General features: G+C 47.6%; 1 protein-coding gene across 1 annotated transcript in view; it reads left to right on the plus strand.

The window, feature by feature from the left end:
* LRFN2 (leucine rich repeat and fibronectin type III domain containing 2) overlaps window positions 1-24831 on the plus strand; it is a 195671-nt gene that overhangs the window by 149020 nt on the left and 21820 nt on the right. The window contains exon 2 of the mRNA XM_017511763.2: window positions 5669-7093. Within this exon, the coding sequence (XP_017367252.1) occupies window positions 5694-7093 (1400 nt within the window). The 5' untranslated portion in view covers window positions 5669-5693. The remainder of the gene's footprint in view (window positions 1-5668; window positions 7094-24831) is intronic.

Consider the following 24831-nt stretch of genomic DNA (forward strand, 5'->3'; position numbering starts at 1 on the left):
CAGACTGGGATCTCTCTGGGGCAGGGCTCCTCTCCTACCCAACACATACTCATTGAGCCTGCTCCTGCTGCCTCTTCTCAAGATTCTAGAAGGATCTCTCTACAGGGTGGCTTTGGAAAGGAGGTTTTGGAAATCAACTCACTGATGCTACCTCTTAGAAGAAACCTCAGAATGCCACTTCCTGAGAGTCCGTGGGTACCCTGCAGGGAGGTGGATGTGCTGGAGACAGCAGGGCAGGGATAGGAGCTTCACACTCGAGCTGACACAGGTTGCTGGCAGCAGTCACCCCCAGCAAGTCCCAAATCAGATGCGGTCCATCAGGCCATGTCTGGGCTTGTACTCCCCCATACAAGCGGAAGTCAAGTTTCCTTTCCCCACACCTTTCTCCAAGCTGGTTTCTCCAGGGCTCACCTTGAGTGATATGATTTATGGGGAGCAGTGGGGCTCTGGGAGGGGAAGTCTGGAAAGAAGGTGCAGGCGGCTGCCTCTCCCTGGCAGATCCCAACCCCTTCCGCTCATACTAATTCACCCTTTCCAGGCCTGGAGCACGCTGGAGGGGCCATTTCTTTTTACCTGAAGCGGAGACAGGCATCTTACTTGATTTACAGGCTCCAGGGGCGGGTGGCTCCTCGGCTGGTTGCTAAGGTATCTTTTAAATGGAAATCAGGGTGGAGAGATATCACATTTATCATGCCAGCCATCTGCTAACTGTTGCCTCTTCTTTCTGGAATAGCTCGAGGTGGTTCTAACTGGCAGGCAAAGCGGAGGGATGGGAGTGAGGGGAGGAAGGCCCTGTCCGGAGGGAAGCCTATGGTCAAGACAAGGAAAAGAAACTTCCCTTTTCTGCTGCCATGTTCATTATTTTTCCACTCTCTGTCCTCATTTTTGTTTTTCCCTTTTGTTTTAAATATAAAATCATATCTGGAGGCTTTTATTACAAACCACCAGCCTAGTTCCACAACTTTAGGTTTATTATTGCCAGTATGTATCTCTGAACGCGTGTATGTATGTATGAGAGACTCACCATCACCAGGGCCTGACAGGTGGGTCTTTCTGGGCCAGTTAGGCCTCTCTACTTCCAAGAACGCCTGTGTTCCTTCCAGGCCCGCCCCCAAGCAGGAAACACCAGTGCCTGCATGTAGTTGAACAGCTGGTTACTAAGAAACCTCTAGTAGAGACAGCCAGTCTCTGCATGCCAGGCACATGGAAGCCTCCAGAGGGGCCTCCTTTACTCTGAGCATGGCCTGGAGCCAGATGATCTCTGTTTAAATTGTGGTTCTTTCCAGGGTAGCTAGAGGAATTTAGACAGGCTCAGCTCTCTTTGAACCTCACTTCCTAGTATCTAAAATGGGGATGACAATATCCACGGCCACAAGGTAGGGTGGGGCGCTCACTGCAGGAGGTGGCTCAGATAACAGAACCCTAGCAGTGCCCAGAAGGGACACCTGTTTCTGCCTGCACAGTGTACCTTATGCAGTTATGGTCGCACTCACCTTCTAGGGTTTTGAAGACTGCATGAAGAAACCTGGTCAAGGAAGGGAGGAAATACTGTTTCTATCCTGGGTAAATGCCCAAGACTGGACTGCTTCTCTGGAGCGCTGTAGATTAGGTTTGGGGGTGTTCTTCTTCTCCCTGCTCCCCTGTATCTGCAGCTCTTTGCCACTCAGCCTCCCCCCAGCGCAGGCTCGTAGACATTCTGAGCAGACAAGCTCTCGCTCCTTCGCAGATGGATCCCTCCTATGAAGGCTGATTCTGACATTTGATTCCAGCACCCATTTCAGCCTCGATTCCGATCCCCACACACCCCTCTTGGCTTTGCCCACAAATAATCCCGCTGCCCCTCCCGCCCCCTTTCATTCATCTCTACTCCTGCTCCAAGCCCTTTTCCCTAATTGCCATCTCTCCTTGTTCACCTTCATGCCTACACCACCCTGAGATACTTAGAAGGAAGCAGGCCTTGCATTTCTCTTTTCAGCATTTGTCCAAATTCTTGCCCAAAAGAGAGAGCGCTTACCCCCTAGATATGCAGTAATTAGACACATTCATCTCGTCCCCTTGTCTCCCTCCCAACTTGGGATTTAAGCTGCCTTTTGTTTGGCTGTTAGAACAATATATTAAGTGACAGTTCTCAGAATACAATTTTAATTAAGATTCAATAGTCACTTCTCTGTCAGTAATCTTCCATGCTGATTACTTAAAATATATTTACCCGGCTCTATTATGTCACAGATTGGAATTCATTAGATGTTTGTTAATCTTCAACAAACTTTTTTAAAAATGAGGTTTATTTAGCATAATTTATAAGGACACACCATTTAAAACATGGGCTCTGTGCCTCTGAGCGCCAGGGTATGCATCAGAAGCCTCCGGGACTTCCTTGCTTGCTGTCGCCACTGCTGCATCTACCAGAGGGCAGGCGACACAGCCAAGGGTGGAAAGGCACAGGAGACAGCGTAGGCAGCCCATCTATATTGCACAGCTGCGGTCTGGATGGGTCAGCCTCCCAGAATGCACAGCCGGCTAGGGGAGGGTGGAAGATAACCCAGCACAGGCCATGAATAGCCTTGGCCTTGCCCAGGGCACCTGACAAATATCATTTCCTGTGTGCCAGGGCTTGAAAATGTTGGGAAGTGCCATCTAGCCTTAGAATACTGCCGCATTTACTGATAAGAGCTCATAAGGGGGATGGCCTTTATCATGGGGCCATAGAACACTACCCCATACACACACACACACAACCACTTCTTGATTAATTAGTAAGGGACATCCTTGGATGTGGCTGTGCATGTATACCTGGGGGTATTGAGAATACTACTCAACGCTATTTGAGCAGATGCTATGGCCAGAAAACCTTCAGCCTTCTTCATTCTGTGACCACAGTGAGTCATACGGAGCTGTAGCTAGAAAACTGAAGACTCAATGCAGATGGAGAAGATCCTCATTTTGTTCAATGAGGCCCCAGCAAATAGAGACCTAGAAGCCCAGAACACATGTGAGCACAGAGCAAGTTGGAAAGGTAGCAGGTGGAAAGCTTCCATGTATTGACACCTGTGACCTGGTGAGGCCTGGGTAAGGTGAAGCTAGTCTGCCTTAGGTAGGACCTTGGTGAGAACAGGGACTGGCAGGGTGGGCAGGAGCTCCTGGGGAGCCCAGGGCAGAGCTGTGTGGAATTGGGTGCTTTGGCAAAGGCTTTTAAATGAAGGGGCCATGATGAAGATGGAAAAAAAAAAAACCATATCCTATTGAACAGAAGTCAGCAAAACTCTTTCTGTAAAGGACAAGACAGTAAATATTTTAGGCTTTGGTGGCCACATTTTATCTGCAGCAATGGCTCACCTCTGCCATGGTGGCACAAAGGAAGCCATAAGCAATATGTAAACAAATAAGCATGGCTGTGTTCTAATAAAATTTTATTTACAAAAACAGGTGACAGGCTATATTTGGTCTGTGAGCTACAGTTCACAGCACTATCTAGTATGGTAGCCAATAGCCACATGTAGCTAATGAGCATTTGAAATGGGCTCTGAGTGTACAATGCACACGAGATTTTGAAGACTTTATAAAATAAAAAAGTTAGACATCTCATTAATACTTTGAAGACTTTGTAAAATAAAAACATTAGACATCTCATTAATAATATTAATTACATATGTTATCAAAATTAATTTCACCTGTTTCTTTTTACTTTTTAAAAAAATATGACCACTGGAAAATTTGAAGTCACATTTTGGACTCACATCATATTTCTACTTCACAGTGATGCTCTCTCCAGATAAAATATAGGGCAGGCCTCTGGCCCTTGAAGGATCTCAGGCAGGAGATCTACCCTTAAAGAGACACAACAGTGGAATTCAAATACACGTAAGAAAGTGTATGATTGGAATTCAAATACGTATAATGTGTCTGATTGGAACACATTTTTCAATAGACTATGCATCTTTTTTTTAATCAGCTAGTTTTGTCTGCATCTGTGCTTCTCAAACAAGGAGCTGTGGAGCTCTACTTCCACAGGACATTGGCCAAGCGAGGTGGCTTATGCCTGTAAATCAAACGTTTTGGGAGGCCAAAACAGGAGGATTGCTTGAAGCCAGGCATTTGAGACCAGCCTGGGCAACACAGCAAAATACTGACTGACTCTACAAAAATAAAACTGATTAGCCAGGCATGATGGCACATGCCTGTAGTTACTCAGGAGGCCAAGGTGGAGAATCACTTGAGCCCAGGAGTTTCAGGCTGCCTTGAATTATGATTGTAGCACTGTACTCCAGCTGAGTGGTCGAGCAAGACCTTGTGTCTCTGTGTGTGTGTGTGTGTGTGTCTATATATATATGTATGTGTGTGTGTGTGTGTGTGTGTGTGTGTGTATTTTAATAACTGTTGCTCAAAAAAGGGATGTCTTTATAGTAAAAAGAAATAGGAGTAATGGAAAATGAAACATTAACTTAGTGTTTCGCTGCAGCAGAATTTCTCAGTTCTTCTAAACTTGCTCATGCATGTAGAGCTATTGTGAGAGAAAGCAAGAGTAGGCAATGCTTCCCTAACTTATTGGTCTTAGAAGCCATTTTTGCAGAACTCTAATTAGTATGCTTAGAAGGCAATTTGAGGGGTGGGCATGGTGGCTCACGCCTGTAATCCCAGCACTTTGGGAGGCTGAGGTGGGTGGATTACCTGAGGTCATGAGTTCGAGACCAGCCTGGCCAACATGGTGAAACCCTGTCTCTACTAAAATACAAAAAATTAGTTGGGTATGATGGCATGTGCCTGTAGTCCCAGGTACTTGGGAGGCTGAGACAAGAGAATCACACAAACCCAGGAGGCGGAGATTGCAGTAAGCCAAGATTGTGCCACTGCACTCCAGGTCTGGGAGACAGAGTGAGACATCTCAGAGTGAGATGTATGTGGGGGTCCAGACAGAGGCTAATTGCTTACGAAGGGTTCAGAAGTTCACACTTTTGCCTCCCATCACACCTCTTTCTTCACTTCCCACATTCTCAAAGACTCATGAACTATGTGGATTCTCCTGGGTGAAACAGTTCCCCACTCACCCTGGAGTCTCTCAGCACCAACCCTCTCTTCTTATCCACAACCTCATTCTTAAGGAATGCTGGTTCAATTTCATTTCATGCTCAGCCTAAACCAATTTGAGGTTAAATTGTGTCTCAAAATATACCCATAACGTCCTTTCAAACTCAATTATTGGATAAGCCAGAGGTACGGAATCTCATCCTTCCTTCCTTCCTTCCTTCCTTCCTTCCTTCCTTCCTTCCTTCCTTCCTTCCATCCTTCCTTCCAACCATTCAATAAATAGTTATTGAGCAGCTACTGTGTTCCAGGCACCGAGCTAGATACTTGAGATATAGCAGTTAGTAAAACAGGCAAAAGTGCCTGCCTTCATTGGAGCTGACCATACAGGAGTGATATAGAAAACAATAAATAAACATTATAAATAAGTAAACTAAATAGTGTGTTAGAAGGTGATAAAAGCTAAGGAAAAGAGAAATAGTAAAACTGAATTAGAGGGATTCCTGGAAGAGAGTAGGCCTTGCCTGAGCACACGCCATTCTCTGCCACTTCCTAAGACAGAGAGGGTTAATGTGAGGGAGGAAGATCTGGGTGAGCGCATTAGGAATTTGCCTCCTGACCCTGACCTTGTGTTCCTCCCTTCCAGGCACCGTGGCCTGAGTGACCAGACCATGGAGACCCTGCTTGGTGGCCTGCTGGCGTTTGGCATGGCGTTTGCCGTGGTCGACGCCTGCCCCAAGTACTGTGTCTGCCAGAACCTGTCTGAGTCACTGGGGACCCTGTGCCCCTCCAAGGGGCTGCTCTTTGTACCCCCTGACATTGACCGGCGGACGGTGGAACTGCGCCTGGGCGGCAACTTCATCATCCACATCAGCCGCCAGGACTTTGCCAACATGACGGGGCTGGTGGACCTGACCCTGTCCAGGAACACCATCAGCCACATCCAGCCCTTTTCCTTTCTGGACCTCGAGAGCCTCCGCTCCCTGCATCTCGACAGCAACCGGCTGCCGAGCCTCGGGGAGGACACCCTCCGGGGCCTGGTCAACCTGCAGCACCTTATCGTGAACAACAACCAGCTGGGTGGCATCGCAGATGAGGCTTTTGAGGACTTCCTGCTGACGCTGGAGGACCTGGACCTCTCCTACAACAACCTCCATGGCCTGCCGTGGGACTCTGTGCGGCGCATGGTCAACCTCCACCAGCTGAGCCTGGACCACAACCTGCTGGACCACATAGCCGAGGGCACCTTTGCAGACCTGCAGAAACTGGCCCGCCTGGACCTCACCTCCAACAGGCTACAGAAGCTGCCCCCAGACCCCATCTTTGCCCGCTCCCAGGCTTCGGCTTTGACAGCCACACCCTTTGCCCCACCCTTGTCCTTTAGTTTTGGGGGCAACCCACTTCACTGCAATTGTGAGCTTCTCTGGCTGCGGAGGCTCGAGCGGGATGATGACCTGGAAACCTGTGGCTCCCCGGGGGGCCTCAAGGGGCGCTACTTCTGGCATGTGCGTGAGGAGGAATTCGTGTGTGAGCCGCCTCTCATTACCCAGCACACACACAAGCTGCTGGTTCTGGAGGGCCAGGCGGCCACACTCAAGTGCAAAGCCATCGGGGACCCCAGCCCCCTGATCCACTGGGTAGCCCCCGATGACCGCCTGGTAGGGAACTCCTCAAGGACCGCTGTCTATGACAACGGCACCCTGGACATCTTCATCACCACATCTCAGGACAGTGGTGCCTTCACCTGCATTGCTGCCAATGCCGCTGGAGAGGCCACGGCCACGGTGGAGGTCTCCATCGTCCAGCTGCCACACCTCAGCAACAGCACCAGCCGCACTGCCTCCCCCAAGTCCCGCCTCTCAGACATCACTGGCTCCAGCAAGACCAGCCGGGGAGGTGGAGGCAGTGGCAGCGGAGAGCCTCCCAAAAGCCCCCCGGAACGGGCTGTGCTTGTGTCCGAAGTGACCACCACCTCGGCCCTGGTCAAGTGGTCTGTCAGCAAATCAGCACCCCGGGTGAAGATGTACCAGCTGCAGTACAACTGCTCTGACGATGAGGTACTGATTTACAGGTGAGTGAGCGGCTATGGCAAAGGCAGGGAGGGTGTCTGGCTGGGAAGGAGAAGGGAACGGGGAGGGTTGGGGGCTGCTCCCACCTATACCCCTCTTCCCCCAAGGTGTCTGTGGGGATTCTGGAGCAAACTGTGCCATTCGTGCAGGCAAGAGGGGATAGAAAGAACATCAACCACAAGGCTAAGAAGAAAAGAACCCACACAGGCAGCCTGAGAAATATGTGTAGAGAAAGACCACACCTCCTGGCTTGGTGGCTGTGGTCAGTGGTCATGTGGCCATGAGCTTCTGAATGTTCTGCTCTGAGCCCAGATGGAGGATATGCAAGAACATTGAATAGACCTCTTGGCTGAAGATTCTGACTCCCCCAAAGAGGGATGCTTTTGACCTTCACCTGGACTCATACGCAGTCATGGTTAAGGCTTTGAGGTCAGAAAGAGTGGGACTCAAATTATGGCTTTTCCACTTGCTAGCCATTTCATTCTCCTGGCCTGCCTCAGGTTTCTGATCTGTAAGAGAGGGACAATTAGTACATGACTTAGTTTGTACACTCACTAAATGCACTTATTCAGTTGTAGGTAACTGAATCAAACTGGCTTTAAAAAGAGAGAGAGAGAGAAAGGGAGGGGTAGTATGTTGACTTATGTCATTAACAAGTCAGGAACCTACTTCAGGTTCAGCTGGATCAGAGGTCCCCCACAAACCCTGTATTCTCAATGTCTTGCCTGCCCTAGGTTCTACATTTTTCTGGGTTGGCTTCACCGACAGGCAGTCTCTTTCCTCTGGAAGTCCTCTGCTGGGACCTCTAAGCAGCCCCACAGCCCACTTAGAGCCCTAGAGAGAGAAAAGCTTCCCTTTCCCAATTGAGCACTGACGGGGTCAAACCACGTCATGTGAGCCCCCTGGGTCTTACAGGTATCGTCACCCCTCTCACCTCTGCTGATCCCCCCGGACCTCATTGTCTTCACCTAGACATGAAGACCATGATATTGACCTTGGAAAGTTGCTGTGAAAATCAGGCGGTCATTTTCTAGGTCTGATAGAAAAGGAGGTTAAACGTGGAATGCTTCGATAGAATCATATAAGTCATTCAGAGGGAAAATGGTCACAGAGTTCCACCGTCTGTTGGTCAATGTCAGGGGTTACAAAAACCAAAGGCTAAGATGCTGAACCACAGATTAGTTCCCTTGTATTAAATATGAAGGACATGGCCTAGAACCTTACCGCTCAAGGAATGCATGGTCTCCTTTGAAACTCTGTGCGTTTTATTTTATGCATGTAAAATGATTGGAGAAGGGACCCCATGAGTTTCACCAGCCAAAGGGCCCATGGTGCAAGAGAGATCAGGAACACGTGATCCATCCTGAAGGCCTCCTCCAGCTCTGACTGTCTGAGATGCTGAGTCTCTGGATGGGAAGCTTTGGGGGAGAAGAGTCAATGTGACTAAGAGTGGATGTGTCGTGGAAACCGTAGTGGAGCTGGGGTACTCCCCTTACCTGGCAGCTGCTGGTCTTGTCTGGGTAGCAGTGTCATGTCTCAGGATGGAGGGAAAGCAGTATTGGAACTTATCCACGTGCGTATATGCACATATATAGAAATATATGGACAGCGGCATATGGTCAAACTTAAATATGCATATATGTATTTTTTCTCACTATAAAAGCCATAGCCTTTATTCAAAATTTGGAAAGTAGGGAAAATTATGAAGAAGGAAATAAAAATTACCTGAAATCTCGCTATCCAAAGTTAACAAGAGAAATTTGGAAGGTGTCTGAGTTCATTCAAATGTCATTTATAATCAATCTAGTGTATTTTCTGTATCTTAACTCTTCCCACTCAATATTACAGCTAGCTTAGTTCCCATGGCATTAAAGTATTTTTTATTGGGCTTTACCATAACTTATTTAACTAACTTTCTATTATTGAAAATTCAGGTGGTTTCTTATTTTTCATTATTAAAAGTAATACAGTGATGGATATTTTTGCTCATAAATATATTTGTGATTTCCTTAGCATATTTTTCTAGGAGTTGAATTACTGATGTACAGGTAAATTATAATCTTTATACGTTACATATAAATATTTACCCTTTCACCAGTGGAAGTACTCATTTTGATCACACTTTTGCCAATATTGAATATATAATTACTTTCATCTTTGCCAATTTTAGAGGTGAAAAATGGCACTTGTTTTAATTTGCATTTCTTTGCTAACTTGTGAGGTTGACCTTTTGAAAATAAATATATTTCTTTGCTTGGGAATTTATTATATGGTCATGACTTTGATAAAAAGTGTAGAGGCAAAAAGCTATCAGCTCTGCGGTTTGCACAGGGAAATGCAGTTTGCAAGGGGAAGGAAAAAATGTTGCCTTCTAGACGGCAACATGCTACTGTTGCCAAAATGGCGCAGCTCGCTGGGGGTCTCAAAGATACTGGCAGGAGGAGGGGAGGGTTTGCAGTAGGCTTCTGTAATCACTCAAGGTGAGAATTCAAATTGCTTTTATTTGGTGATTGAGAACCTAGAGATCCTAACTTTATAAATATAATACAGATTAAATGAAAGCATCAGAAACTTTGGAATTAAAAAAATGCAGCTAACAATGGTGACTTCTCAGGGCTGGTTATGCAGATAAGAGGAGATACAGCATGGAAATTCTCCAAATAGCGGTGGCATATGGTAGCAAACACTCAAGGAATACAGATTGTTATTATCAGCAGTACTAGTAGCATCACTGAGAATAATAGCAGTATTAAAATAAGACTTATGTGTCCACCATCCTGAGGAAGAAAATGGAAGAGGAAAGTTAGGTATACAATCCGGTCTTTTCTTTAAGAAGACAAACTGCCAAAATTTTTGAGGAAAAAGTAAGTGTGAGTCTGTAGCCAGATAATAGTAATAGCAATCGCTGACCAACATTATTGCCAGCCTTCTATGCATTTACAGGTGGTATCTTATTTAATCCTTCTGGACATATCAAGAAGCATAAAAGACCAAGAGAATTAAAAAATAAAATTCTTCCAAGATCACACGGCAGAAAGAGGCAGGGCTGTGATTTGAACTCCAGCCTCTGGCTTCAGCATCCAGGCTTGACCCCTGTGGTCATGCTGCTCACTGTCCTAAAAGGTACTATGGTTTGAGAGAAATAGGAGACTCTAATGAAGAATCTGGATTTTTAGAAAATGAATTGTTCTCGTTAGAAAGAATGGACACCAGCGGGCACAGGGCTCTCTGCCCTGCTCATTTTAACAGGAAGGTATACAAAAGAAGGGAGGAAAGGTCTGTATCTTCAGATGAGTATTAAAGAGGAGCACATGCTGCACAGAGAAAGCTAAATGTAGCCAAAGAGGGCTTTTTAGCCCATGTTTATGTCCAAGAAGAAAAAATGCTGGTTGGGAAAGAGGTTACAATGAGAATAGATAAGAGGCAAAGACTTGCAACTTGCCTCCATCTTCCCCAGCAAGGAGAACGGCAGCAATGGCAACAGCAGCAATCATGGTGCAAACCTGCATTGGTGGGTTATTTGTGCTGGGCACTATTCTAAGGGCTCTGTGTGCACTAACTCATTTAGTTCTCACAAAACCATAGGAGGTAAAAATTATTATTTCACTTTACATAGAAGAAACTTGCTCAATGTGTTAAACAGAGGGTAAGTAGCAGAGATGGAATCTGAATGTAGGCAGCCTGTATGTTTGCCAAGAGCCTCAACCTAACAAGACCAGTACTATGGAGAGGGATGGCCAAGCCCAACAGGCCTGCATCACAGTGCCTGTTGAGTTCTGGTCGCCAGGCCCTGATGGGTCATATGTAGGTGAGTAAGGACTAAAGGAGCAAGTAGATGAGGTTCTCAATGCCACGGTGGTGATTCTGAGGTAGCCGGACAGAGAGATGCCTAAGATGGGAAAGGGGTGGATGGTCTGCTTTTCAGGGAATAAGCCCTGTAATCCTTAGGGTGCTAGGCTGGACACGGAGTCCCTATACAATTCTAGAAAGACTTTCTCAATAGGCAGCTGTGAGCCCATGGAAAAGAATGCTGACCTAACATGGGTTCACTAAGGGCAAATCCTGCCAAGTCACTGAACCATGTCTTCGGGAGGTGATGTGGACCGGTAGTTCTCAACCTTTTTATCTGCCTCCTTGTCATTCATGAGGGCAATCTTCTCAGTGACATCTCCCCTTGCATAGTGATTCTCGGCTGGACCAGAATCTCTGGAGTGACAGGTACACTTGGAAAATGTCCTAGGAGTTTCTGCTGACTGTGAGTCACTACCATAAACAGAGCATGTCACAATTGTACAGGACATTTAGCAAACTCTCATGCTGTCCTGGGGACAAAATGGAGAATTGTAAACTGATGAAGTAAATTTGTAACTGGTCAAATAGCCAGATTGATGAATAAGTTGATGTGAATATGCCAGAAGACTTTGGCTTCTGCCTCAACATCCGCCTGATTTCTGGACTGCCAGTGTATTTTCTAATTGAGGTTGATAACTACACAGAAAAGTTGCTTGACCAGTTGTCATGTCCACAAAACTATTAATCAATCAATCAATCAATCAATCAATCATCTAGCTCCATTTTGGTTCAAGGAATCATTGCAATTGCATAAGTTCAAGGTAGGAAAATCCAGCTGTACAGAAATTCTGTGTTCCTAGGCTCAGAGTTGTAGTTGATGTTGAGGATGTTATGGTCACAATGTGAAGGAGCTGGTGATGGCTACAATGTGATGGATCTCAGCAGAACCAAAACCTCTCATGATCTGACAATTTTTAATTGCGCTAATGGAAGTATAGTGGTCAGATCATGAGAGGTTATGGTTCTGCTGAGTCATTCAAGCTTGTCAGAGCAGAGCTTTCACATGTTTAACCTGGGACAGCACAGTCTTCAGAGTCATGTTTACAAACTGCAGCGTATCCAGAGGAGGGCTGATGAACATGAGGTTCTGGAAGCGCATATGAAATGGAAGAAGTTTACCTTGGAGATGAGAGGACTTAGAAAAGAAGTCATCATTCCTTTAACTTATTCGAATAATTTGTGGGTGAAAAAGAGGGAAAGATACACACGGAAGTAGGCATTGGCCCATTACAAAAACAAAATTCCAACAGCAACAGCCTTACACATGTCTCTCATTGCTCTCCATCTGGCTCTGAAATGATTTGGCTTTGTATCTGTCTTCCTCGCTAGCATGTGATATTCATGCATGTTCATCTCCATGTCAAAGCTCCCCAACAGCAGATTAAAGTAACAGTGCCACAAAGTAGTGAGCTGCCCATACCAAAAGGGTTCAGTAGAACCTGGCTGGCTCCATTCCAGGGATACTAAGCAGGCAGCCTGACTTACAGGTAGGAGTGAAAACATTTGACTTAAAAGATTCCAACTCTCATTGTGTGTGTATCTACCTGAGACTTTCATAATCCCATGATCAAGATACTATGGCTTCCACTGTTGCTAAATTCACCTGCTTTTACCAGTTGGGGCCACTGTGTCACCTTGCCACCCAGGGTTAGGGTGCCATGTCTCACAGGCATTTGAGCTCCAGGACCTGAGGTGAGAGACAAAAACCTTGGCAGAGGCCCAGAGAACTCAACCAGACCTGGACATAGGCCATTGACAGGTCACCAGTGTCCCACCTCAAGGTCCCACAAAAACTGCGAAGAGCTGTGAGCAGTGTCTAAAAACATCACTACATACCAGGGAAGAGGAGCAGAGGCACAGATAGCCCCACATCATGGGAAACTCAGACCAGATTTGAATTAGGCTATCTAAAATAGTACCTTGCTCTTGTTTCATCTAATAAGCTCCCTCGTTATTTGACGGTTCCGGTTGCTCTCCCAAGCTGCTTGCCCTTCCTGAGTACACACAGCTGAGCCTTGCAGGCAGGCACTGTGGTACATGGGAGACAGTCCACAAGTGGGGCCTGGCCTGTTTCCTGTGTAACTGGGGAGGGCTGACCATCCTATTTCTTAATGCCAGGACCCGCCCTGTCAGGAAGGGGCTGGCACTAATGGTGACAGCAACAAAGGGGAGAGGAGTCAATGAGGGGTAGGGGAAGTTTGGGAGAGGGGAATCAGAAAAGCAGCCTCCCCTGCCACCCTGGAGGGAGTATCAGCCCATCCCATCTTGGCTTCATCCCTGGCGTGACATGGAAAGTTAAATGCCCTGCATGTCATTATCAGCCCAAGTGACATTCACAAACACTTGTCTCTAAGAGATGTCAAGAACATCTGTCACCAGGCATGATGTTGGAATGGTCCCCAGGAGGGCCAGGGGAAGAGCAGGAGTGCTCCTAAGGCAGGCAGCCAAGATGCAGTGGCCCCCATCCTTGTGTAGAGAAGTGAGGGTCTGTGAGGAGAGAGACCCTGAAGGTGGGGAGGTAACAGCCACCTCAGCCTCTGTCCCACCCTATCTACAGGCTCCCTTTTCCATGCAATGTTCTTCCGTGATTGTTAGACACGCACCCCGTCCTGGGAGACTGCACCACCCTACTGAGTTTTGCAGGGCTAGGGCAGGGGGCTGCATCTTTTACTGCTGCTCTGCCTCCCATCTGGGGAAAGAACAAGAGGGCAGATCAGCAAGTTTTCACTCCATCAGGATCTTAAACACTCCACACCTCAGTGTGGCCGTGCTCCTCCCCATGAAAAGACAGCCATCTCTACTGTGGGGTGGAAAAAAATTTACTAATGAAATCAACGTCTCAGGATCTGGGGCCATGGAGAGAAGCTGATGGGGACAGGTGTTCTCTAAAGAGAGGGGGGCATGCCAGGGACAGGACCTGCAGGAGAAGATTCTTTGACTCTGCTGCTCTCCCAGAGAGCCTGGATTCTCCCGGAAGGGTGGGTTGAGTCCCCACAGGCAGAGGAAGAGAACAGTGTAGAGGAGGAAATAGGGGTGGACAGGGAGGAAAGGCAACTCCCTGGTCAGAGCCCAAATCAAAATCAACCTGCCTTGGATTTTATATTTTCTAATTTTTTCCCACACTGTTGAAATGTGACATCTACAAGAGGGGATGCAGAAGACAATAATATTAAACCCATTTTATAGATACTAAAACTAGTCTCAAGCAGATTGAGTAGATTTTACAAAGTTATCCAAGCAAAGACTAAGAAATGTAGTCTTCTATGTCCAGCCCTTTCCACCGTGCTATGTACCTGTTGCGGGGCACTTCTCGCTAAGGCCCCAGAGTTTTTATTAAGGCTAGAGACTTGGGGAGGGGACGCCAGCTTAATTTCTCTTTCTGGGAAGTATGGAGTAGCCTTCTGGGAGTCCACAGGGATTTTCTCTGTCAGCTTTAGTTGAGATTCAGTCTCATACTTCTAAGTTCCAGCAATGTTGGGGAAACGGGGATGCCAGTGAGAAGCTTGGTTCCGCTCTACCACCTGGGAGCCTCCAGGTGATCAGTGGGCAAGATGAGGATTTCTGGGTTACATCTCACCAGGTAAGCCACTGCGAAGTGACAAAGTTGCTAGAGGCACCACAGAAAAAAGTGACTCTGGAGTCAGAAGTGTGGTGATTAGGGGGAACAGAAAACTCAATTCATATGGCTTAAACTCATAAGGGTTTATAACCTCTCATGTAAAAGAAGTCCAGTGGAAGAGAATTTAGGTCTGGTTTTCTGAGTAGCATGGTCATCAGGGGCCCAATTCCTTCTGTCTTTCTGTCCTGCCGTCCTCAGCACACAGTTTCTGTCCGTAAGGCCACTTAATAGTACAAAATGGTTGCTGGAGCGCCAGTGATCTCATCTCTATTTTATGCAGTAGGAAAGATGAAAAGAAGAAGGGCAAGAAGGCACAATGGGGAGTTTCTCAGAATCTCCACCCAGTAACTTCTGCTTGAATGTCATTGGGCACACATTTCTGCAAAGGAGGCTGGGAAATGTAGGGCTTGTTTTTGTTTGCTTGTTTTTGTTTTCCACGTTAGGCACAATGCACCATCAGTAATATGGAGAAGGTAGGAAGGCAGGTAGCACATCCACACAACTCCATCACTTGCCCGTCCTGGGTCCATGGGAACATCACCTTACTGCTCCCCATCTTTGTTTTCTCATCTGTAAAATGAGAACAGAGATTCCTTTCTGCATATTTCATAGGATTGTTGTTGTGAGGATTGAATGAGCTCATGTATTTGAAAGCGTGTCCTTCATAGTCAACAGTGGCATACTGGTTACACGACAGTGCTTGTGATCATGAGGAGCCTGCCCATTTTTTCTTCTTGGACCCCTCTTCTAGTCCCTGTTCCCCAGCTTGCCTTTGTGTCTCTGTTTTTCAAAATCAACACAGCTGTAAACTTGGGAAATGATCTGATGAGGCTTTAAGGGATCAAGGTATATGGTCTAACCACTTTCAGAAATATTTACACTTCAATTGGGAGCTCTGAAAGACCCAAAGGAGTGAATCTTTAATGGTGGAGTTTTAAAACCACAGCAGGCTTGTGCACAGGGGAGATGTTTTTCAGGGCACCTTCTTAGAGCATCTCAAATCACATTACTGTCTCCACATCCTGCCCCTCTCACTGTCCTCAAGAAGGTAACACCACTGGGATTCAAAATACTTCAGAGCATCTGTTCAGAGGTGACTAATTTCTCCGAACGTTATTCCCTTCTCAATCTCTAAAAGCTGTGGCTGGAGAGAGCTCCAAAGATAAAAATTAATTAGCAGGAATAAAGAGATTACAGCATGTATCCGGTCTTCCTCTCTTCTGAAATGAGGCTTTTTTCCCCCTCCAGTAAGAGATAACAAGAGAACCAGCCCAGTTAACTTTACATACGTTTGGTTAGTTTGGAGATGGGAGTGGGGATATTGTTTATTCTATACCAGGAAAACACCAAAAAAAAAAAGACTTACAGAGGGACGGGGTTAAGCCTGGAGGAGTGTCTGGGATTTGGGGACGATCCTGTGGTGGTGGCCGTCAGAACAGCACTGAACGCTTATCTCGTAGCTGAACTTCCCCAGGCATTTTCACAGAACCCAGCTCTATTCAGCCTCATTAACAGCCCAGGTCAGACCAGGGGTGGGGAAGGTATGGAACTCAGGCATTCTGACCCTGAGCCCAGGACTTCCTGCCACCCCTGTTTCCCAACCCTGACTGTGTTTTGGAACCCCTTGAGGAGTTGCATCCCCCCACCAAAAAAGGGATTCTGAGTCAGCTTGGGTTGGTGCCTGGATATTTATGTTTTTAAAGCTCTCCCAGTGATTCTGACATGCTTTCAGCATCATGCCCAGTGAAATTAGGGGTTTGGACGGCACTGGTAGACAGAGTTTCTGTAAATCCACAGCTAGGGGATTGGTCTCTAAACTGCTAGTGAGGGAAGAAGCCAGAAGGCCTGGGTTCAATCCCAGCTCTCCCATGTACTACTCATCTTTTTGAGATTTGTTTCATCTAACATTGGAATAAAAAATCTCTGTGGGGTTATCTCCAAAGAGATAACATATGTAGAAACACTTTGGAAACAAAAACACCATGTGCATTTCAGTTGCTGGAGCCATTTTTTTACCCCTCAGCGAGTCTGAGTGATTACTATAAGAAAGATGGAATTAGGGGCTCCAGACATGGGCTCTGCTGCTCTTCCTTCTCTTCACTTGTCTGAATCTCAGGCTTCTCACCTGCTAAATGGGGGTAATGATAACTACGCTCTCTACCTCACCAGGTTGTCATAAAATTGGAAAGAGATGACACAGCATGAAAGAACATCTTCATAAAGTGTTAAGTGCTTCTAGAGACAGAGATCTGACATTTCCAAATTTGGGGGTTATTTCTGTCATTCTGAAAACTGAAAATAAAATTCTAAGTTCCCCCAACCAATTGAATGAACCCCCTCCACTCAGTCAAGGGCATTGCCGAGTTAGCCTGAAAAAACTTGGCCATCATGGGAATGAGGAGGCACACGTGCCTCATTCTACCCTCCTCCCTTTTGGAATTACTGATAGAACAGACTCTTTATGTCTGTTTTTTGCAATCTATTTTCTCTGAATCCTGCTACCTGGAGGCTTCATCTGCATGATAAAACCTTGGTCTCAGTAACCCCTTATTGTTACCTAGACACGTCTTTCTATTGATAATAACGCAACCAATTGCCAATCAGAACATCTTTAAATCTACCTATTACCTTGAAGCAACTCACCTCCTGTCTTTCCTGTTTGAGCCAACGTACATGTTACATGTTTTGATTGATGTATTATGTCTCCCTAAAATGTATAAAAGCAAGCTGTACCTGGACTACCTCGGGCATGTGTCATCAGGACCTCCTGGGGCTGCGTCATGGGCATGTCCTTAACCTTGGCAAAATAAGCTTCTAAGTAGATTGAGACCTGCCAGATACTTTGTGAGTTCATAATTCTGTCAAAGGAGGTAGTTCAGAGCTGGTGTGGGAGCTCCACGCAGTCAGGGACCAAGGCAGGCCAATTGCATTATTCTTAATGTGTGGCTCACTGCTCCTTCTCTTGCTCACATTCTCAACACGGGGACTTTCTCTGGTGTGGCCCACCCACAAGGGTGTTGCCAACCCTGGGTTCAGCTGTTAGCCTTTAACAGAGTAGGAGGATTAATACCCCAGCTTCCTCCCCCACGGAGAAAGGCAGAGACATGGCCTACACTGGCTCCCAGTAGGGGTGTGCCCCAATTGCCCACAGTGCTAACTTGCTTAGCAAAATGCCCTATGTGGACTTCCTTCCACACTTCCTTACCACAGCTTCCTGAGCCCACCTCCCAAATAAACTACTTGTCCTCAAATCCTTGTCTCAGGGTCTGCTTCTGGGAAACCCAAACTAAGACAGGCACCGACCCCTCTAAAGAATCCCACTCACTGACTTTTGCTGCTAGCTCATTGTATTTCCCCCAATGCACGTTGGAGGCTGAGGAAGGCAATTGCCTGTTTGGGCACGTTGCTCCCCAGTAGATAAAATCGACGTTCTACCATGAAGTTAGAAGTGGGGAATGGATGTTGGGGAGGCATAGACCACCACAGAGCTGCATGGGCGAAAGCATCACTGCTGTGCGCATTTCTCGGCACCTGCCCACACAGCCCCAGCAACCAGTAGCCAGTTTGTGGCTGAGGCCAGCCTGGAGAGGAAGCTGATGGGGCTGCTTTCCTGCCTCTCTGTGAGTGTTCTTTTCTCATCTCTGGAGACACAGGGCAAAGCAAAGAGAAAAGCTAACCTCTTACCAATTAGGCCTATCGTCTGGCATGAGTGTGTGTGATGGGAGTGGGCACCCTGTGCGTGACAGAAGGGATCACGACAAGAAGTCAAATTAATGTCCATCATCTTCAGGGTCTCAGAAGTTGGGGCGGTGTGGAAAGAATGGCACAAAACCACAGGATGTGATGGGCCACCCCAGGGTGACAGCCGGGCACTGTGGATGAACAAGCTCGTTAACTCTTTACAAAGGAGGGCTATTTCCAGCAGGGGTGGGCTCCACTGTGTTCTGTGGCTGTGGGGCTGATGCTGTGTGTGGGAGTGCTGATCTAGATGTGTAGATAAACTCCGACTGCATCATAAAGGAGGTGAGCCGCAGGAAATGAAGCATGGAAGAGATCTGTTAAACATCAAACCTTTGCACTAGGTCATTAGTCAGTGATGGCACCAAGTGAAGGAATTTCTCAGTTTAGCAATTAGCCCCCTAAAAGGTTAAAACGTAAATGAATTGCTTGGTGAAATTAATCCACTTGAGCTTTTCCATGAGCTAACTACCTGGCTTAAGAGGAGCATATTCTGGGGGGCAATGAGAACAGGTACAGTGGAATGTAAGCTGTGTCCTGGGGTTAAGGTGGGATGTGGAAGGAAGGAGGTAGCGTAGGGTAGGGGCGGTGGGCAGTGGCGGTAGCTGTTTTAGGTGAAACCAATGAAGAGAGAGACAGAGGCAGGAATGATTAGGCCCCGTCAAAGGCCTGTGAGGCTCCCTGGTGTGCTTGTCAGCTGCCATCACAAACATGTTGCGTAACAAAGAACCTCAAACTCTAGGTGGCCTACAACCAGGAATATTGAATTTCCTTAGTCATAGCTCTGCAGGTTGGCTGGAGTTGAACTGGTCTGACCTCTGGGCTGAGTGCGACTGCACTCAGCTTCAGGCTGCAGTTCTGATTTCAGTCTTCTCTATGTGTCTCATTCTGGAGCCCCAGGGGAGGAGTAGTGGTTTTCCAGGTATGTTCTTCTCATGGTGACAGCAGAAATGCAGGAAGGCAAGCCCAGCCACAGAAACAAATGTGAAGCTTCTGTTGGTATCACATCTGCTGAATCCTGCTGGCCACAGCAAGTTATGTGGCCAAGCCCAAAGTCAAGGTGCAGGGAATGTACTGCACTCAGCATCAAGCCATGAAAGGCTGTGGAGGTGCTGCTTTATCACAGGTCAATAAAGAAACAGGACCAGTCATAATTTGCAACACTTGACTTTCCTAGCAGAAAGCCCCCCTATAGGGCAGTGGTTCTCAAACCTGAGGATGCATAAGAATCACCTGGCAAGCTCGTGAACACACAAGTGCAGAACCCTGCCCCCTGAGTTTGTAATTTGGTAGGTACCGAGTGGAGCCTGAGAATCTGCATTTCTAATACATTCTCTCCGAAATGCTGATGCTGCTGGTCTGGGGAACTTACTTTGAGAATCACCGGTCTAGGACAATGATAGGAAAGCAGAGGTTGGGAGAGGGCAGGGTGTAGATGGCCTCGAATGTCACACACAGTAGCTATGTCTCTGAGCCCTTATTGCACACTAGGCAGTGTTCTAAAGACGTTCTGCACGTTCTCTTATTTGGACTCACGCTAACCCTATGAGGTGTGATCCATTACTGCCACTTGACAGATGAGGACTCTGAGCCATAGGGAGGTGGCGTGACTTGCAAGCCCTCACAGCTTGGAGGTGGTGGAGCCTGAGCTTGGAGCCCGTGCTGACCTGACTTTAGGCTCCCTCCTGTTGCTGGTGAGAAGTTCTGAGGGGGAGGCATGACCTGGGGTGAGGAAAACTCTGTATTTGGAACCAGATACTCATTTATTCAGTCAACAAATATTTTATTGTCTGGTCAAGAGCTCAGGATTGAGAAAAGACAGGCACAGCTCTTGCCTAGGAAAGTGATAGGAATGTAGACGTTGGAAGAGGAAAGAGAACGGGTGGCCTTGAACATCAAGGAGCTTACATTCTCATCGGGGGGAGAGATGAAAAATTCAAAATGTACACGAGGAAGAACAATAAGCAGTATAAGGAGACCGAGACCAGAGGGCTATGGTTTTATACTGGTGGTCAGGAATCGCCTCTGTTAAGGAGTGCCATTGGAGTGGAGACCTGAAAGGAATGAAAGAGTCAGGTAGGGGGAACAGTACATACAAAGGGCCTGGGGTAGGGATGCATTTATCCTGTTGGAGAAGTGGAAAGGACTCCAGGGCCTCTGGAGGAAGAGTGGCAGCCAATGAGTGAAAGGGCTGCACAGGGTTGGATTACGTACGCCCTTGCTCGCCATCATGAGCCCTTGATTTTATCCCGAATGAGATGGAAATCACTGGGCCTGGCACTGGGAGATTTGAAAGCAGGAGACTGGCATGATGTGATTCAGAAGATTCTGGGGCTGCCTGGAGAATATGCCACAGTGGGCCGGGAAGGCATCAGGGAGACCAGTTACGGGGTGGCTCCAGGGTTTTAGCTGTATCTGAATGTTCACATCCATAAAATGGGAGAAGAACCCCTTCTTTCTCTCCCACTTGGGGCAGGAGGAGATTAGGGTGTGGGCCTGTGAGTCGGAGCAGGATGTACTTAGGTAAGGAACAAAGCAGCATGTTGTGATGATTTTTCTGGCAGAATCCTGGGGTCTATGTCTGCCTGGCCCAGGAAACTCACTGAGGCCCAACTCACAGCCTTTTGGGTGGAGAGGAGTTTTGGATCTCTGTCTGCAAAGCAGAGCATCTTACATTGTCACTGACCCAGCTCCTCTGTCAGCATCCCCCACCCCTCTACCCCACAGCCTTGTACTCTGATAAAGAGTAATTACTTATGTGCTTGTTTAATTAGCTCATTAGGTGTGTGCCACAGCATTTCTGACAATAAATCACCTACTCTAGTGGCTCAGAAGTGCAGTTTTTGCTGGTGTCTGGCCCTGGTAATGAAGGTGGCAGTTGCAGGGTGTGAATGTGGCCCTTGGTCAGGGGCTCGGTGACCTGTGCTCTGACTCCTGAGGTGTGCGTGGACAGGTGGGGAGGCTGCTGAGGCACTGGACCTGGAGACAGGATCTTGGAAGCTGAGATGGTAGCGGCAGCCGGCACTGAACACCAGAAAGATATTTTTACCACCCGTCAAAATGCCACCGCGTGTGAGCCAGTGCCAAGGGCTGCTTCCCAAGGCTGCTTTGCTCTCCTCCTTCAAGCTTTGATTGTTGCTAGGAAAAAGGTCTGAGTGGAAGAGGGAGGCTTTGAAGATTCCTGGGTTGGCTTGGCTGGTGCTCAGCAGTCTCTTCCCTCAGGGGCAGGGGGCTGGAAGCAAGCTTCCATCCTGCAGCAAAAGAGAGTGGGTTGGGGGCTGCTTCTCCTACGCCAGGAAAGCAGGATTGCCTGGGTTTAGATCCAAGCCCTATTCTTCCCTACCCTGCCTAGAATAGGCCTAAGAACAGAATGCTGTTTAAAAATGCTTCATTTACAGTTCAGAGGGCTGGGAATTCCACCATTAAAGATGGATTTATTTGCATGTTTAATGGGCAGAAACCTGGGAGATGGCAAAGTGGGTTTTTTCCTGGGACCGGCAAACAGTGGATGCTGATCCGAGGAAGAGTGCAGTGGACACCCTAGCAAGAGAAGGAGGAAGGGGCCAGGCAGGGTCATGAGGTGACCTCAAAGCCCAGTTCCTCTGTGTGGACCCATTGCCAAACACTTGGGAGAGTCAGGGAGAGGAAAGGTAGAGCCAAAGTCCTTGGGACCAGTCCAGCTGCTTATTTATTGCAACTGTCTTGGACTTGGTTCTTCTGTCTTTAAAATGGGCCTAGTTCTTGCTACTCTAGACCAAAGGAAGTCCAGAGGAAGAGAAGGTCAGTTCAAGTTCATCCAGGTCAACCCCCTCCTTTCTGTGAATCCTTGTGGTACCCACCACCCCACCCACCCATCATCCCTCATTCCCACCACCCCCTTGGGATGTTGGCTGGCCTCCTCATGCAGGAATAACTTCCAGAGACAAGAAAACCCCCGCCACTGTTGGGTGCCACTGGCTAAAAAGTCATGCCTCATTTGCCGGCTGTGGTGGCTCACGCCTGTAATGCCAGCACTTTGGGAGGCTGAGGCAGGTGGATCACTTGAAGTCAGGAGTTTAATACCGGCCTGGCCAACATGGTGAAACCCTGTCTTTACTAAAAATACAAAAATTAGCCAAGCATGCTGGCACATGCCTGTAATCCCAGCTACTGGGGAGGCTGAGGCAGAAGAATCTCTTGAACCTGGGAGGCGGAGGTTGCAGTGAACTGATATTGCACCACTGCACTCCAGCCTGGGAGAAGAAGCAAGACTCTGTCTTAAAACAAACAAAAGTTATACCTCATTGCAGGCCCTCAAATCTGTGTCCCTCTACCTCTGATCTTCAGAATCTGCCTTTATCTTTATTAGGCATGAAACTAATTTTATTTTTTGAACATAATTCTTATAGTTCACCCAATGCTATTTGTTCAGATTCAACATTCTCCCTCCCTGCCTTCCTCTATCTTGCCTTTTCCTTTAGTCGTTTAAGAGGTGTTTAAATTTACGACTCAAGTCTGGGCCGCACATGGGAAGGGCAGCTATGAACAAGACATTTCTGTCCTCCTGTAACTCACATCTCCCAGGGAGACAAACGCTAAACAACTATGCTGGGGGCTCTTCACTGATACCGTAGCTACAGCTGCGATAAATGCTGGGCAAGCATATGCTAGAGCAGGTCCTGGGGAACTGACCGAGTCTGGGGAAGCCGGGAAGGCTTCCGGGAAGAGGTGACCCAGAAGGTCAAGTAGGAACTCAGGCCAGGCATGGTGGCTCACGCCTGTAATCCCAGCACTTTGGGAGGCTGAGGTGGGTGTATCACCTGAGGTCAGGAGTTTGAGACTAGCCTGGTCAACATGTTAAAACCCCATCTCAGCTAAAAATACAAAACTTAGCTGGACATGGTGGTGCATGCCTGTAATCCCAGCTACTCAGGAAACTGAGGCAGGATAATCACTTGAACTTGGGAGGTGGAGGTTGCAGTGAGCCAAGATCATGCCATTGCACTCCAGCCTAAGTGACAGAGCAAGACTCCATCTCAAAAAATTAAAAAAAAAAAAATAACAAAAAAACAAAAAAACCTCAATCAGTGAAGAGGCACAGGAGGCATTGCAGGGAAAGGCTGGCATGTTTGTCTGTCTCTGGAGCAGGAAGTTGCCTTGGGTGGGTCTCTGGTACCTTGCCTCAGATATGTGCAGGGTTTGTGACGTCTTTCTGCGGTTGTGGGGTCCAGCAATGGCAGTACACCGAATATGGCCTGCCCAGGCCAAAGTGGACGGAAGAAGCTCCTCTGTAGCTGAGTGTGCCTCCCATTTGAAGGCAGCCTCAGCCCTCCCTAGCCTCCAATGGTGCAAACTCCAAACAGAGTACCCCAGCAAAGCCACTCCCCCCATCTTGCTGCCTCATCCCTAGGCTGTTTCCAAAAGAGAGTGGCCCAGGGCTGTGTTCAGCTTTGTGGTCATGTGGGGCTTATAACAGTGGCCCCTCCTGGGGGCCACGCTTCTCATTCAAGCCTTGTTACTGATTTTCAATCTTCAATAAAACAGTAACCAATTTTGCTTGTCCCATTTTATATGTTTTTATGTTTCAAGCCATTTCATTTCTTTGATTGGAAATAAATGAGTTATAAATCACAAAACCAATGGATAGAATTAGGTCAAAAATGCTAAGTACATGCAAATGGTTTCTCTTCCAATAAAGATAATAAGAGCTAACCTTTCTGAGAAATTATTCCATGCCAGGTACTGTTCTACATGGTTTCTGTTTATTAGCTCATTTAATTATTTCAACATCCTGACAAAAAAAAGTGCAGTTATTATCTTGATTTTACAGAGGGGAAAACTCAGGCCCAGCCTGGGTAAAGAAGCCTGCCCGAGGCGTTCCAGCTGGGACTTGAAGCCAGGCAGGCTGGCTGCAGGGTCTGCAGTACCTTGAGGTCTCCACAGTGCACAGTTAGCTTCTGAGTGCCCCCTGTCTGCGCCCCACTGCACTGGGCACCTTCGCAGCTTCCCGGGAGGCAGGGGTTATGATTCTTTCCTAGGTTAGGGATCGCGGGGAGAAGAGAGGGTAGGGAAGCTGCCTGTCGCCTCCCAGCTAGAAAGTGGCAGAGCCAGATTCAAACCCAGGTCTGTTGTGCTCCAAAGAGTTCCTGACTGTTCCTCTTCCTCCCAGGACATGAGTTAGGATTGTGGGGGTGAGGTGAGTGTCTTGGAGTCACAGATAATGTCTTCAAAATAGAAGCCAGAGAGCCCATTTCCTTCAACCCTGTCCCCTCCTCGGTTGCCCAATCTACTAACAACTCCAGAACCATCAGCCCACTGGCACTCAGAACTACCACATAGAAATGGGGGAGACTGAACCAGACCCACCCATGCCACCCACCTGCACATAATGAGGAGCAAGAGGAAGCAGACAGGCTCTTCAGGAGGGGAGGGCTCTCAGCTAGACAAGTGGAAGAACTTCCAGCAGTGCTGGTGATGTCTGACAAAGCCACAGCTGCTTTGAAGGCAGAAGGGAGCCTCAGCTGCTTCAAGGGCCTGGGGGATTCCATCGGA

Source organism: Cebus imitator, unplaced genomic scaffold, assembly GCF_001604975.1.
Source record: "Cebus imitator isolate Cc_AM_T3 unplaced genomic scaffold, Cebus_imitator-1.0 Scaffold451, whole genome shotgun sequence".
Lineage (NCBI taxonomy): Eukaryota > Metazoa > Chordata > Mammalia > Primates > Cebidae > Cebus > Cebus imitator.